Source organism: Uloborus diversus, chromosome 3 (assembly GCF_026930045.1).
Source record: "Uloborus diversus isolate 005 chromosome 3, Udiv.v.3.1, whole genome shotgun sequence".
Lineage (NCBI taxonomy): Eukaryota > Metazoa > Arthropoda > Arachnida > Araneae > Uloboridae > Uloborus > Uloborus diversus.
This window is the reverse complement of record NC_072733.1, coordinates 97,328,846-97,343,872: the sequence shown is the minus strand read 5'-3', so window position 1 is coordinate 97,343,872 and position 15,027 is coordinate 97,328,846. Positions and strand designations below refer to the sequence as shown.

Here is a 15,027-nt window from a genome sequence, read left to right as displayed (position 1 = left end):
TAATCATTAAAAGCATATTATACTCACAAATAATGTTTTCCTCATTGATTGAAGACGAGAACTCGACTTCAAGCGTTGGGAAGAAAAACATGATGTAGTATATCGAATGTTTTATGTAGTTAGTTCTTTCTCGATAAAAAAAATCACAAGCTTTCTAAAATTACCTAATTAGCTGAAAACGTTATGGAACAACTACATACAAACTGGAAGGAAAGATGGGGGGAAAGAACGAAAGAAAACACGGTCAGTGAAATAAAAGGAAAAAGTATGCTTGCTCATGTACACCATTTTCTATTTGCAAAGGAGAAATGAAGGTCAGCCTCAAAAAAGGGCCATAAAAGCCCTCATCCCCTCAAGTAAAAAGATCTGTATCAGCACATTCATTCGAGGAATCATCAGTTTCGAAGCCCAATGCCATTGCCTAAAACAGCGTTGTATCCTAGTAGGCTACGCCAATACACACCTTATTATGCGGTTTCGTCTTCTTAGACAATAATCGGATGCCCGACCCCCTCAAGCAGGGCGTACCCTCAAGGCCCTTTTTCGTGTCTCACTCTGAGTTCAGTAAAAAAAGGCAATAGTTAGTCCAATGCTGCCCCGTGCTGTAAAAATTACCTTCCTCTTTAAATTCTGCTGCTCTTCCTATTTAACACAAATGCCGACTCGAGCAAAATCGTTATATAATGCCAAGTGGTACACTTCATGTTCCTTTTATAACTCGGCATATTTGTTCCCTCAAACGTCGATATGCAGAAAAAAATATTATCTGCTCATATACAATTGCAACATTTGCCGACTGATTTGTCCAAAATGCCGACTGTTGAAAAAATCTGGGGGGGGGGGGGGGGGGTGTCGCACCCCACTCACCCTTCTCGCCACGTCCCTGATGTTTGGACATTCCACTTCCTGTCCCATGCACCTGAAAAATCCTTCTCACGCTTTCTGTCACCAAAATTATTTCTAAAAATACCTTTTATCACTTCTCTGGCAAACCTTTTGTCCTTTATTGCAACCTTATCAACTACTATCAATATTGATTTGGCTTTATTTTTTACTGATTATTACTGTCTAATTTTTCCCCACTTAAAAAAGTGTTGCGTTTTTCTGTTCTCATTGGTACTGTGGAATAATTTTGAAGCTCCCTAATATTTTTAGGCGAGTTTTTTTTTTTTTCAAATTAAGTTATCCAGTACTCCGGCTGAGCTTCTAATATATTTATTGTTACTCTTTTTGTTATGCATTGTTTATTGGCAATACTGTAATTATATATACAGTGCTGTAGCTGGGAAAATTTAATAACTTAATTTTTTGACATGCTGATATGGAACCTGCGATTTTTTGAATGGAAAACATATCTTACTATTCGGAATCTGAGAAATGTCTTACAAAATGAACTATAATTGTTTTTTCATCTAAACCTGAATAAAATTTTTTTGATTCATTTTTCATAGGCATATTTTCTTACTTTTAGATAATTTTAGTTATTTTTCCTTCAAAGCATAGTACTAGTACTGATCTAATGAAACATTTCGAATGTACGTGTGTATGTCGTGCAGAGAGATCACCAGCAACTTTTTAAAATGAACAAAGTCATTCAAATGAACGAGTTGAATGAACGGATCAAAAGAATAAACGATCTTCTGATGAACCTATCATTAATAAGAATGACATTGTCCATCTCTACTCTATAGTAAAACAATCACAATTGCAAAAACAAAACCCATTCATTCATGATTATGAAAAACTTTTGTTTCCCAAATAGTGCAGTGAAATGTTCTCTTTTTTTTTTTTTTTTTTTTTTTAACTTCCTTAATTTTAACCTGCTGCAAGGAATGGTTATTATCTGTGAAAGAGAAATGAAATTTAGGGTCTGTCCATAAATGATGTCACACTTTATTTTAACAAACTACCTTTTTGTCACAAAGTGTCACACATCACATTACCCCCCCCCCCCCCCAAATTATCACATATCATGCTGCTTTTCATAAGTGTATGGTCATTAAAAAAACACATGTGATGTCACCCCCCCCCCCCCACTGCTTTTTACCCTCTCTCCCGCCACAAATTGTCTCAATTTCATTAATCAGCCCCCTCAAAGTGTGACATTATTTGTGGAAATCCCCTAATTTTTTTTTAATGTCATTTTTTAAGCTTAAAAGGTATAGTTTTTTTTTTAGTAAAAGCAAGAGTAACAGTAATCTTAATATCCGAATTTTGGGACATGCTGGATTTCTGAATGCTAAATTTTTGTTCCTAAACGTGTTCAATTTAAGAAATTCCTGCATATTTTTAAAATCCTTTTTACAGACAAAGTTTTCGCGCTAAATTTATTCATGAAAGTTCCTCTGATTTTACTCATAAGTCTCCCTAATTTTCATCTTTCAGTGTTGGTAGCTATGTTATTGGACATTTCAAGTGTATGTTATTGTATGTTTTGTATAGTATTTTATCTAATTACTTGTGATTGTGCTTACTTTTGTTTAGATTGACCCAAAGAATAAAAATCATGGAGGAGAATTAGTTGCCCAAGTTCTGAAGGCATGTATCTAACACATTTTTACTTTCAAAAGCATTCTCACAAAATGACAATGTAATGAATTCCATAAAATGTGTAGTGTGGTTCTATCAAGTTGAGGCATGACCTTGACAGTGTTTAACTTCTTTTCGGAGCGTTCAGTAAAAAAGGGACGTGTTATTGGTGCAGATTTAAGTTGGAATATTTTTGCAAAACACTACTATGAAAGTAACCATACTCAAGTCAGCTGAAATAACCCTTTCTTATTACCCCTCAAAAAAGTAAGCATTGTTAAGGTCATGCCTATGGCTGCCATCTTTCCATACTGAGAGCAGATCTGTCCTTTAACAAATCATTGGATGGATTTCCGTCCCTCAATTAAGAGATTATTTTCCTTTAATAACACAATAAAAAAACATTTCTACAAAGAATTGTTTTTTTTTTAAAGAAATGTTTTAAAACAATGTAATATTCGGGGGTTAACTTAAAAAGAAATTTGGCCAGCTTGCTGACTTGTTTGTTGCATACAAAAATACTTGTATTTTAAAAAACTGACTTTGAGCTAAAGTAGAAACTATAAACCAACATTTACTAAATTCTGAAGTCCAAAAACAGAATCAAGTAGTACCTATCCATCAGTAAAACTGTTGAACTTTATTTAGACATTTTTATTAATTTTGCATACAGTTACTGTTATTTTTGTATAGGACTCCTTTTTTCTGCTATCACAGGACCAGAGTAGCAGAATTTTCCTTTAATAACACAATGAAAAATACATTTTTACATGGATTTTTTTTTTTGTTTTGTTTAAAAGAAGTCTTTTTAAAACAATGTAATATTCAGGGATCAATTTAGAATAAAATTGGGCCTGCCTGCTTATGACAATCCAAAACATCATAATTGAAACTGATTTTCAGATTACTACCGAAATTTCAATGTAGTGGATGTAAAAACTTGCCAAATGGTCACCCTAATGTCCATTTTAAATAGTTTATAAACTTTTATGCAAATAGTTATATAATATACAATGAAACTTCTATAAGCGATCACTTCTATACAGCGATCACCTCCATTAACAACCAATTTTCCAAAATAGCGATCTTATCCCCTATCTACTCAATGTTAAAGGTCTTCGAGAAACGACCTGATGCTTTACACTTTTATGCTTATACATTGTGCTTGTTTATTTATGTTGCTCCACATCAAGTGGTAATTATTATTTGGAATTAACCTCATCTAAATGTCTCACAAATCAACCTTTTTCAGCTCTTCTAGAATTATTTTTCTATCATTACTAGTGCAGCATAATAAATTCATTTTTCAGTTTCCTTGAGGAGTAATGAACTAAGAGAAATAATTATTTAATCTGTTCTTTCCATTTTACACAAGGTAGAGATTTGTTATGAGGATGATATTTGCGATTGTTGTCTGAAAATAAGGAAGAAAGCAGGAAGATGTGGCTCAAGAAATGAGGTTTTTTTATGTGACAGCCTGAAAGTAATCCTGTTGCATGGTCTGGACTTAGGTAGTTAAATTACATGTTCTGGATTTGTAGATATTTTCGCTGCATCATGGCATCTAAACGTTTTGCTGGGATGGAATCTCAGGGCTCCCAAATAGTCCGCTTTTCCCGCCTAAGTCCGTTTTTTAGAGTTAAGTCCGCTTTAGACCGCTTTTTAGCATTTTGGTCCGATTAGTCCGCTTTTATATTGTTTTTACTTAAAAATCAGATTTTAAAAGTTTCCATTACGTTAAAAGATACTGTACAACCAAACACGCGGCCGCGGCGCCTTAAGGCTGCTCTTCAGTGGTTAAGAAAAACGATCTCGCTTGAAAATGGGCTTTTTCTTTAAACGAAAGCAGTGCTCATCAGTGAAATGATTGACACTTCAACAACCAATAGAACGAACGGTGACCGATGGAAGTGTGGATCATGTGACCTGTCACATTTTGCAGGGGGACAGACCGTACGCTACCCCTACTGTGCAGAGTAGTCGAAGGAGGTAATAGCTGACGGCGAAATGAAACCGCAGCTTTTTACAGATCCTTCCAAGGAAATTCTACTTCTTTCCCTCTTGAGTCTTGACTACATAGGTAAAAGAAAAATAACTCAATGTAAAAGGTGCGGCATTTTACATTGCCGCGCATTTTACAATCCTGCTTGTGATATTAATTTATTTGTATTCGCACTAAAATTAATTTTTGAAACGAAGATTTTTTTCCTCATTAATACGGTTCCAGATCTCATCTAGGAAAAATTAACGAATGAATATTTGCAATAAATAAATTTATAAATTCGTTTTATTTTTAGAAAAATGTTCGTTATTGAAAATTGATGATTTCAAAAAAAGGAAGGAAAAAAAAAAGATAGCCTGCACGACCACACTGAATTTTAACGAAATGAACTCCAAATTCTAACTAAAAAAATTCTTTAAAAATGGATGATCCTACTTGATATACTTGAAAAATCGAGTGCCGAATAAAAGTGGGGACTAAAAATACTAGTTATCAGTTGGCAAAATTGTTTCGCTTCCGCTGCCTGTTTGCCACTCTCCCCAACCTCATCCGAGTTACCAGAAAACATTCTTCATAAAAATAAAACTAGATCCTCTTTGCATAGTAAATACTTGATTGTACAATAAACATTAATGCCTTTAATTAGTTACATTTACCTTTATTTGAACTGATAATATTTATATTTTAGTGCTAAATTAAATACTACTTTGTTGGTTAGTTACCTGTTTTACAAATGCAGTGGCGACTAGAAAAAATGTGGCTACTATAATTGCTTTTTCTCACCACTGGTGACCAGAAAATTCCTCCAATCTTTATCTTTGAATCCTTTTCTTTTTGAAAGAATATTTATTTATTTATCTAATTACTATATGCTGATGGGAAGGCTATGATAGCATATCTCAAGGGGTTGTTATGGTGAAAGTTCTTTCAAATTGAGCATAACAACAGCAAAGTCGCGGACGGCTACGGATAAGGATTTCCTGAATTTGAAAAATTAAAGATTTTTCTGTGATCTTTGTTTGTATGCAGGGGTGCTCACCCTGCTCCAAGCTCAAAGGCAAAAATCACCCCTTCCCCCCACTCTCAATGTTTGTAAACTATCTTACAATGAAATTTTGGAATAAAGCTAAACCTAGCACTTTTAGAGTCTCAAATTCCCAGTTACTAAATTCGGCAAAATACATGAGGTATTACATACACTATATGACCAAAAGTATTGGGACACTTTTGAAAATTCACAATTTTACGGATTTCTCGAGAAATAAAAGACCAATTGCTCTCTACTCTGTTATTTTTTTCACATGAAAAGTATACTACAGACGTCAAATCCAATAACAATTAAGTCTGCTATTCATTTAGGGGACCAGCAACAAATAATCCGTTCTTATCATGAATCACTCTGTAACGATGGCAGGAAAGTGTTGCCAGTTTGCTAACGATCCCTTACCATTCGTCGCCTATCCTAGAATTATAGAAATTCGGCTCATTAGATCGCTGATAACTTTTTAAATTTTAAAGAAATTGCGGTGGAATTTTTTTCATGGATTGTAGGATGTATCTGAGCTTTGGATTATGAACGTTATAAATTGCTATCCTTCGTAGATGCGCAGATGCGCAGTGAAAAATTAATAGCTTTAATTGTTCATATTAATTTTCAATATTTTAACTTCAAATTTTATTATTATGTTTCTCTAAAATGCTGTCAAATATTTTAAAAGTTTAGTAACGTTTGACGAAATACTCTGCGTAATATGAGTCGAAAACCTTCAAAAAATTTTTGCATTTTTGAGAGAAATGCTTATATTTCCATGGGTATAAGACATACTTTCACAAAAATATAAAAATAAGTTTTTGATAGATTTTTAACTCATTTCAGAAAATTATAGCTTATTCCCAGCAATTTACAATGAAAAATGATCAAAAAACCTTTTTTTTTTCCTTAATTTGTTGTTGGTCCCCTAAATGAATAGCAGACTTAATTTTATAGGAAAATGACAACTAGAGTATACATTTTATGCGAAACAAATTATAGAGCAATTGGTCAATTATTTCTCGAGAAATCCCTAAAAATGTGAATTTTTGAAAAGTGTTCCAATATTTTTGGTCACAGTGTATATAGTGCTTCTGCTTCAACACTTTGAGTTTTTATTAAAATTTTCTAATAAGTCTTGGGAGTGTTTGATCCTCGTTAGTTGTCATAATAAATATTAAAGGTTGTCCTTTTTCTCAGGAGGCACGAAAATATATCTGCCTGAAAAAAAAACTTGAAATACTTAGGAGAAAAAAATCTCAACGCCTCGCCCTGCCAGATTTTAAAGTTTTTATCGCTCTGCCTCGTTTTTATGCATCTTGCATTTAATGAATCAATAATAAAAAAAATATAAAAAGGGCAAGAAACAGATTTGCAGGAAATACATAAAGTTACAACAAAAATGAAAATGAACAGCTTACATTTAGGAAAGCAATTATAAGTACAAGTAAGGGTATTTCACATTTAAAAAAAAAAAAAGAAGAAGAAGAAAAAAAAAAAACAAGACAAACTTTTTTTTTAAAGTTCTGTGTTACGCACTTCTGTGCCGAAAAATTGTCGTATCGTGTCTTCAGTCACAGAATAAAATGAATGTTCCAATCAAATGATTATCAAGTAATTTTCATTCGTATAGAACAAAAATCTTTTTTGAGATCCCACATTTTCTATTCTATTGACTCCTAGTAATATGTAAATACAGCGAGAGAAAGGATTTAGCTTCTTGTTTAGGACAGGGAACCATTTCTATATTTAATTAACATGATCTTTATCGTAAGCATACTATTTACTCAGAAATACGCCCTATTTTTCCAAGCACTCTGTTTGGGGCTATGCCTTTTAATTTTCTCGAAAATAAAATTTTCAAAATGCAGTTTTAGACGATCTCTGGTAGTATTTTGAAGTAAGAGGTCATGAGATCTTCCACCAGCAAATTTTTGAACTTGAAACGCCAAAAACACAATTTCAGGTTGTCTTCAATTCTGTTAGGAAACGGGGAGTTCGGAAGCTTTCCCCGGAATTTTTCGAAATAGTCTAAAAACGCAGTCTTAGTGTGATGTTGGGGGAGGCAAAATTTTCAAAGTAAACATGATTGTAGGCCATCTTTAGTAACGTTCGGGGACATGCAGGTTTTTGAAGTTCCAAAAATGCAATTTTAGACGACATTTTTTTTTATGGTCAAAGAAGGACTTTTCGCAAACTCCCTTCCCGAAATTTTTCGAAATTAAAGCCATAAAAACCAAATTCAAGACGATCTCTAATAATGTTTTTTTTAAGGGGGGGGGGGGTCTTATGTGACCTGAAAACCTTTATGCCTGTAATTAATTTTTTTCTACACTGTAATAAAATGCTGATCTAGCTTCTGAGAATGAAAACAGAAAGCAGTGAAAACTTGTAACCCCCCATTCTATATTGTTCACATCTTTGTTAGCTTCATCAGCAACATAAGGCTGAAAACGTCATTAAAACTAATACATACAATGCTTAGTAATTATATCACGGTGTGTTTTTTATATTAACCGAATCATATTAAATTACTAATATATTTTTCATGATTTTCTATGTATTTAATGAGTATGTTGGTGTACGGAGTGTTTTCCGCAACTGAATAAATGTTTTTAAAAAGTATTTTTACTCTCCAAAAATACAGCTTCCAAATTCTTATAAAGATAAATAAAAAATAAAAAACTATTTCTATTGTGAAAATTTTTTTGAAGACATGAGAAAGCCTTCTGAATTTTTGTTTTCTTGTCAATCTTAAATGTTGGTATTAGTAATCTGGAAATTTTGTATTTGGATGAAATTTTGCTTTTTAATTTCATCCAATTGATGTTTTTTTTTCTGAAATGTAATTTTACACCCCCCCCCCCCTTTTAAAAGTAAAATCTACTTAAGTGAAATCTTGAATGAGTACAAACGATTAGTAACCATGGCGACGAAAATTTGACTTCTTAGTTAATTTTGAAACAACGAGCTAGAGTTATTCTTGTCATCATGACAATCTGAAAAATCAGAGCAACATCAGCTTTGTTCAAGTAAGGATAATAAGCATTCGCAATTGAACAAAAAAAAAAAAAAAAAAAAAAAAACTTATTTTTTTCTGGAAGAATAAATATTGTCCTGAATTTTAGTTGTTTTCCAAAAATGCTAGCGCGGTTGGAAAAATAATATTTAAGCAACGTACTTCAAAAAATATAAAACATGTTTTTTAATTGTAAAGCTTGATTCGCTCTAAAAAGTATGGAATAACACAAGTACATGATTTCTTGATTGAAACACTCAAAACCTGCAGTTAATCACAATATCGATATATTTAAGCTATTTCCAAAACAGCTAATTAAAATTAAGCATTTTAACTTTTTTTTTTCATTGTTTCTGGCAATAAATAAAAACTTGAGGTAAAACGCAGGAATTATGACACAAAATGTAAGCTAGGAAATAGTCTTTAATAAAAATAATATTAATCACGATTCGCATTGCTGCGCTGGAAAATAAAAATTATGCTATTTTGTTTCTCACGTAATGTTTTAAAAACGGTATAATATCGTACATGTCTTAAAAGAAGGAGTAATGTTGCGACCCCATAAGAAACGTTTCACGACTCTATTTGGGGTCAAATTATGCATCCTTTTCCTCCTTAGAAAGTTTTCTAAAGAGAAATACAGTAAAATCCTATTACAACGTATACTAATGCAACGAAATACTTGTTTCAACCAAATAAATTTCCAGTCCCGATTCTGAAATTCGATGGATTTTACTGTATATTATGAATTACATGTTCAATGTGTCCTTCTAAAGAAATTTGATGAATCTGGCTCTTAAAGACACAAATAATTTTCAAAAACGTTTGTTGAGCTGTGGAAAGCACTTTATGTGTGTACATTTGTAGTAACATAAAACACATGTAAAACGATGCAAAATACCTAGCATCTGGAATACGATTTAATCTATATATAAAAATATTTTTCTACTGGAAGGGAAAAATGACAACTTTTCGCATTCGAAAGCATTGTAACAATGTTCATTATATTGTTAATAAACAATTTGACTTAGAAATATCCCTTTCAAATATGTTTCTTTTCAAACCACAAATTTGAAAAAAAGCAGATGTTGCTAATTTAACAGCTAATAGCACGCATCTACATGGATTCACTTTCAAAAGCACTTGATTCTTCAAGAAAGCCTTAGGAAAAGAGGAAAGAAGAAAGGACGTCCAGCGAAGGTCATTGAGGGGAACTAATGAGAGGGTAATAAATCTTACACCCCATTAGTGCTCACCCCTCAAAAAGGGGAGTTTACGATAGTAGGCGGAGCGAATGCAAAAAGTGAACGTGTTTTGAAATTTTTTTCAATAGTTAGAACCCGATATTTGTTTAAAAAATGGTCGCATTATTTCAAACAAGATCTCAAAAGAGAGCTGGAAATATTTTGCGTGTCAGGGCGTTCTTAAAATTTCGATAGCACGAGTTGCAGAGGTTTTACAGAGCGAAATGTCCAACAGTACCTCGTTTTCGAAGAAATTCATTTTTTCTCGAATTTTAAAAAATTCGAGAATGGACACATCAAAAAAGTAAAAACTAAAAGACACAGACATGGTCTTGAAAAATACTCAGAAAAAAATTGATCCGAAAACTTCACAGGAATTTGTAAAACAAGCTCCAACTTCCCCCCCCCCCCCCCCCCCCGTAGGTTAACATTAGATCCGAATCTTTTAGACTCTCAGTGAAGAGCACCCTTAACCTGACTTTTCCGTTTTATTTCACTTCAGATTGACGTCATTACTCCTCCTTCAACCGCTGCAGCATGGAAATCCATTAAAAAGAGGTTTGGGGGAGGTGTTATGACGTCGAATCGCGGAGCAGGGTGCTACCGATATTTCTCGGAATTTCAGCCTCACGTTTACAAACGAATAAACTTTCCGATCTTGGATCTCAATAACTCGAATATTCCTTGATCTCAAAGTTTTCATTGGATCCCAAGCTCTTGGGACTGTTGTGTGTGGAAGCTTCCCATTACTCGGAACGTTTTAGCCGGTCCCTTGGGACTTATGGCGCATGCGCCATTTTTTTTTTTTACTGGCGCATATGTTCGTAAATTTTACGCCCTTCAAAAACCTTGAAAAGTTCCTGAAAAAAAAAAAGAGTTAATTTTCCAAGTGCTTGAAAGCCTTGAAAAAGTATGAAAAGTTGCTTTATTCTTGAATTCTTTCAAAAATCATTACAAGCAATCTAAAGCATACTTTAGATTGCTTGGAATTCTTTAAAAAATATTTCATCAGTGCAATTTTCTGAACATATGTTCGATATGCAGTATCGCGAAAAATTGCTTTCGTGTTTGAGGTTTCAATCCTTTTGCATCTTGTAAATATTTTGATGCTTTTTACAATCGGAAGTTATTTTGACATGTGCTACCGTAGATTAGCTTATTTTTGGTTTAATTTCAATAATTAACGAAGGAATTAGTTTGGAAACCATGACAACATTGAACTTACTCAGACTTCGCGGAAAACTGCTTCTCGCGTTTGAAATTTCAATCCTTTTGCATCTTGTAAATAATTTGATATTTTTGACAGTAGGAAGTTATTTTGACATATACATCCTTAGATTAGCTTATTTTTCGTTTAATATCAGTAATTAACGAGGGAATTAGTTTAGAAACTATGGCAACATTGAACTTACTCGGACATCGCGGTTGAAATTTCAATCTTTTTGCATCATGAAAATATTTAAATTATTTACCCAATCGAATGTTATTTTCTCAAATGCTACCTTAGATTAGCATGTTTTATGTTTAATTTAGTAGAAAATAAATAAATTTATTTTATGGGAAATATGCCAAAATTTGAGCTTGGTTCGTGAAAATTTGCTTATCTGAGCTTTCAAACGTTTTGCATCTAATAAATATTTTTATATATTTGGCAATTTGAAGTTGTTTTGACATGCTACATTAGATTAACTCGTTTTAATTTTTATTTAAATAACTAAAAAATTAATATTTTTTTGTTTTTAATTCAAATTTTTAGTTTTGCAAACTTAATTTTAATTATTATTAGCTTATTTTCAGTTATTACTGTTTTTTTATAGGGGGGGGATATTAAATGTAAACAATTGAGTGCATAATATTTTAACTGTTTTTATTTAAAATAAATTTGAATTATAAAATTTTATAAAGTTGAATTTATGTACATCATTTCATTGTCATGATGCCTGCTAAAGAAGGGAATTAGTCCCCCCCCCCCCATAAAAGTTCAAAGCACTCATGGCTTTGCAATCATGGAGTTTTTTTTTTTAAATCTAAGCTTTATGATTCTTGAAAATGTACTTTTAATATGAAAGTTGCAGAACTAAGCCTTATGTGATCTGCTTCTCTTTGTCATTAAGCATTTCAGACATTTTTAGGAAAACTTTCAATACAGCAGATCTTTTATCAAAGTGTCTCTTGTAGAAAAAGCAGTTCGTTTTCCTCTACTTTTTATATTACTTCCTGTTATTTATATGTTAGCATTAAATGAAATCTGCATGCAATATTTATAGCGCGAATTTAGGGTAGTACCTTGAAAAATATTTTTTCACTCTTGAAAAGTGCTTAAATTTTTTTCCTCCTTAAATTGTATGAACACTGTGATAAGAGATCAAATTATTTTATATTTGGATTTTAAATTTAATTATAAACTCAGTTGTAGCTTTATTGAAAATCAAAACAATATTTTTTAGGTTTCAGTGTGAATCATGGGGAAGTGCAAATTTCTTAGCAAATAGTTAGATGAAACTAATGAAAATGGGAACAAAATTAGAGACTGGGGAAAACAGCAAGAGAATAACGTTTTTTTGTTTGGTGTATGATAACGCTATTAAGAAGCATTATATGACAGAAAAACATAAAAATAATTTTAAACTAAATAAAGATGAAACGCAGCTTCATCTATCATTCAGTGAGACTACCAGTATCCCTGGGTCAAGTCAAAATGTATCATTATGCCTATTTAGTTCTAAAGAGGCTGCCTTAAGTGCTGAACTAAGTACCCCCTCCCCCCTCATCCAAATATTTGTGTAAATTATATTATTCAATGGATAAAAAGATCAGTTTCACAGGTGATAAAGGAATTGTATCATTATTATAGTTAATTAACGAATTATCTTAACGAATTTAACCAGCAGGCAACTAATTTGCCTTTTTGTGCTTCCCTGGGTTTAACTATGAGTGGTCCTCCCAAGGTTCTTTTTTTAATTGTAACTGGTCCTCTTTAGTCCCCTTTTTGATTGAAAATGGTCCTGTTTTACCCTTTTCTGAAGCTAAAATGTGTTGGGAGCTCTGAATCATGTTAGCCAAAGTGTCAAATACCAAGCTTCAATTAAGTTTAATATTATGATGATTTGTGAGCTTCTCGTATTTCAATAAAGTAAATGTAGAAACATAGAGATAAATTTAGGACAAGTTCAATCATCGAGAAAAATGTAAAATACTCTGTTGTATGGGAAGAAACTTTTCTTTTTTGGTTTGCTTCCCCCAAGGGGACATGGTAGGACATAGAGATAGATCGCTTATCATAATGCACATTTCTTAAAAATTATTTATGAAAGAAAACGAAAACGAACTGGGTCATCAATGTTCATTGTCGAAAGGCCTAGTATTTTGAGGATTTTCATTATCAAAAAGCCTTCTCACAGGACGAGACTAGCTTGCTCTCATACCAGTTTTATACAAATTACATGCAGAAATGTTAAATTTGTCCTTTGCCAATACATAATCACTAAAAAAATTTTAATTTTCTTTGGGGAGTTATTTGTTTCAAAATTATGAATAACAAAAATACTGACCAATTTTTTTTTTTTTTTTAATTGTTAGCAGGACAAAGTAAAAAAATTATCAAAGGTCAATAAATAAATTTATTTGATATTCAATAAGTTAAACGATTATTATGGAAATGTATTTAGTTTCATTTGATAGAATTTCTTGAAAGCAATAATCAATTTGATAGACTTTTTTTTCAAATTCAAGATCAAAACTATGTAAAAAGATTTCTTGTAGTGGTTAGGACCCCTGATTTTCACCCAGGTGACCTGACTCAGTCCCCACCTAGGAAGGAAATTGACCCATTCTCCACCGTGTTACAGTACTTTATAATCATAAAGCTTCCTGCTAAAATTAAAAGAATTGAATATATATATATATATATATATATATATATATATATATATATATATATATATATATATATATATATATATATATAAAATAATAATAAAAGTGAAAAATATTGAAAAGACTACACCAAGAGCCCATAGATGCGCATCGCAGCAAAACTAAAAAAACCAAGTAAATATAAAATTAAGCAAACAGAATTACAAATATTAAACAAATTATAAATAACAAATGATGATAAAAAGGAAAAATGCAAACAGCTATTAAGTAGGAATAGAAAAAGAGTGAATCCAGAGCTCATCAGCCGTGGAGGATTCATTAATTATGGTCAAAAGACCAAAATTTTAACTATAAACTAGAAGAGAATGCTTAAGCTCCAGTACATGTAATATAGAGTAACAATGGGCAAACGCACCACTTGTTAAGCTAAAAACAATAAACTAGAGCTCAAACCTAAAACTAAAAGCAGGGGGTTTCGCCTCGACTAATTAGGAAAACAAGTTCCGATAATTAGCCTTCCACGGGACAGTACCTGCCAATAACAAAATTGTCTTACCTTGAAATCCAAGTAAACATATCCAGTCCGTTGTTCAGCATGATAAAAGAGCCTATCCATTCGTCAACAAAACATTAAAAATATAAAAACCATGTCCAAAAAACAGTCCAAAGACGTACCAGGTCGCCTGTTTCGCACGTGTAAAAATTTTATCCACTACGGTGATTCATAAAAAAATGGTACCTGGTACGTCTTTGGACTGTTTTTTGGACATGGTTTTTATATTTTTAATGTTTTGTTGACGAATGGATAGGCTTTTTTATCATGCTGAACAACGGACTGGATATGTTTACTTGGATTTCAAGGTAAGACATTTTTGTTATTGGCAGGTACTGTCCCGTGGAAGGCTAATTATCGGAACTTGTTTTCCTAATTAGTCGAGGCGAAACCCCCTGCTTTTAGTTTTAGGTTTGAGCTCTAGTTTATTGTTTTTAGCTTAGCAAGTGGTGCGTTTGCCCATTGTTACTCTATATTACATGTACTGGAGCTTAAGCATTCTCTTCTAGTTTATAGTTAAAATTTTGGTCTTTTGACCATAATTAATGAATCCTCCACGGCTGATGAGCTCTGGATTCACTCTTTTTCTATTCCTACTTAATAGCTGTTTGCATTTTTCCTTTTTATCATCATTTGTTATTTATAATTTGTTTAATATTTGTAATTCTGTTTGCTTAATTTTATATATATATATATATATATATATATATATATATATATATATATATATATTGATCTAAAAGATCAGTTCTTAATGTAGCATATTTGTTTTTT

At 32.2% G+C, this 15,027-nt stretch overlaps 1 protein-coding gene across 2 annotated transcripts in view; it reads left to right on the top strand.

Annotated features, from left to right (window-relative positions):
• LOC129218235 (2-hydroxyacyl-CoA lyase 2-like) overlaps positions 1–15,027 on the top strand; it is a 104,499-nt gene that overhangs the window by 22,462 nt on the left and 67,010 nt on the right. For both annotated transcript variants that reach the window (XM_054852459.1, XM_054852460.1), the window contains exon 2: positions 2,485–2,538. In XM_054852459.1, the coding sequence (XP_054708434.1) occupies positions 2,485–2,538 (54 nt within the window). The remainder of the gene's footprint in view (positions 1–2,484; positions 2,539–15,027) is intronic.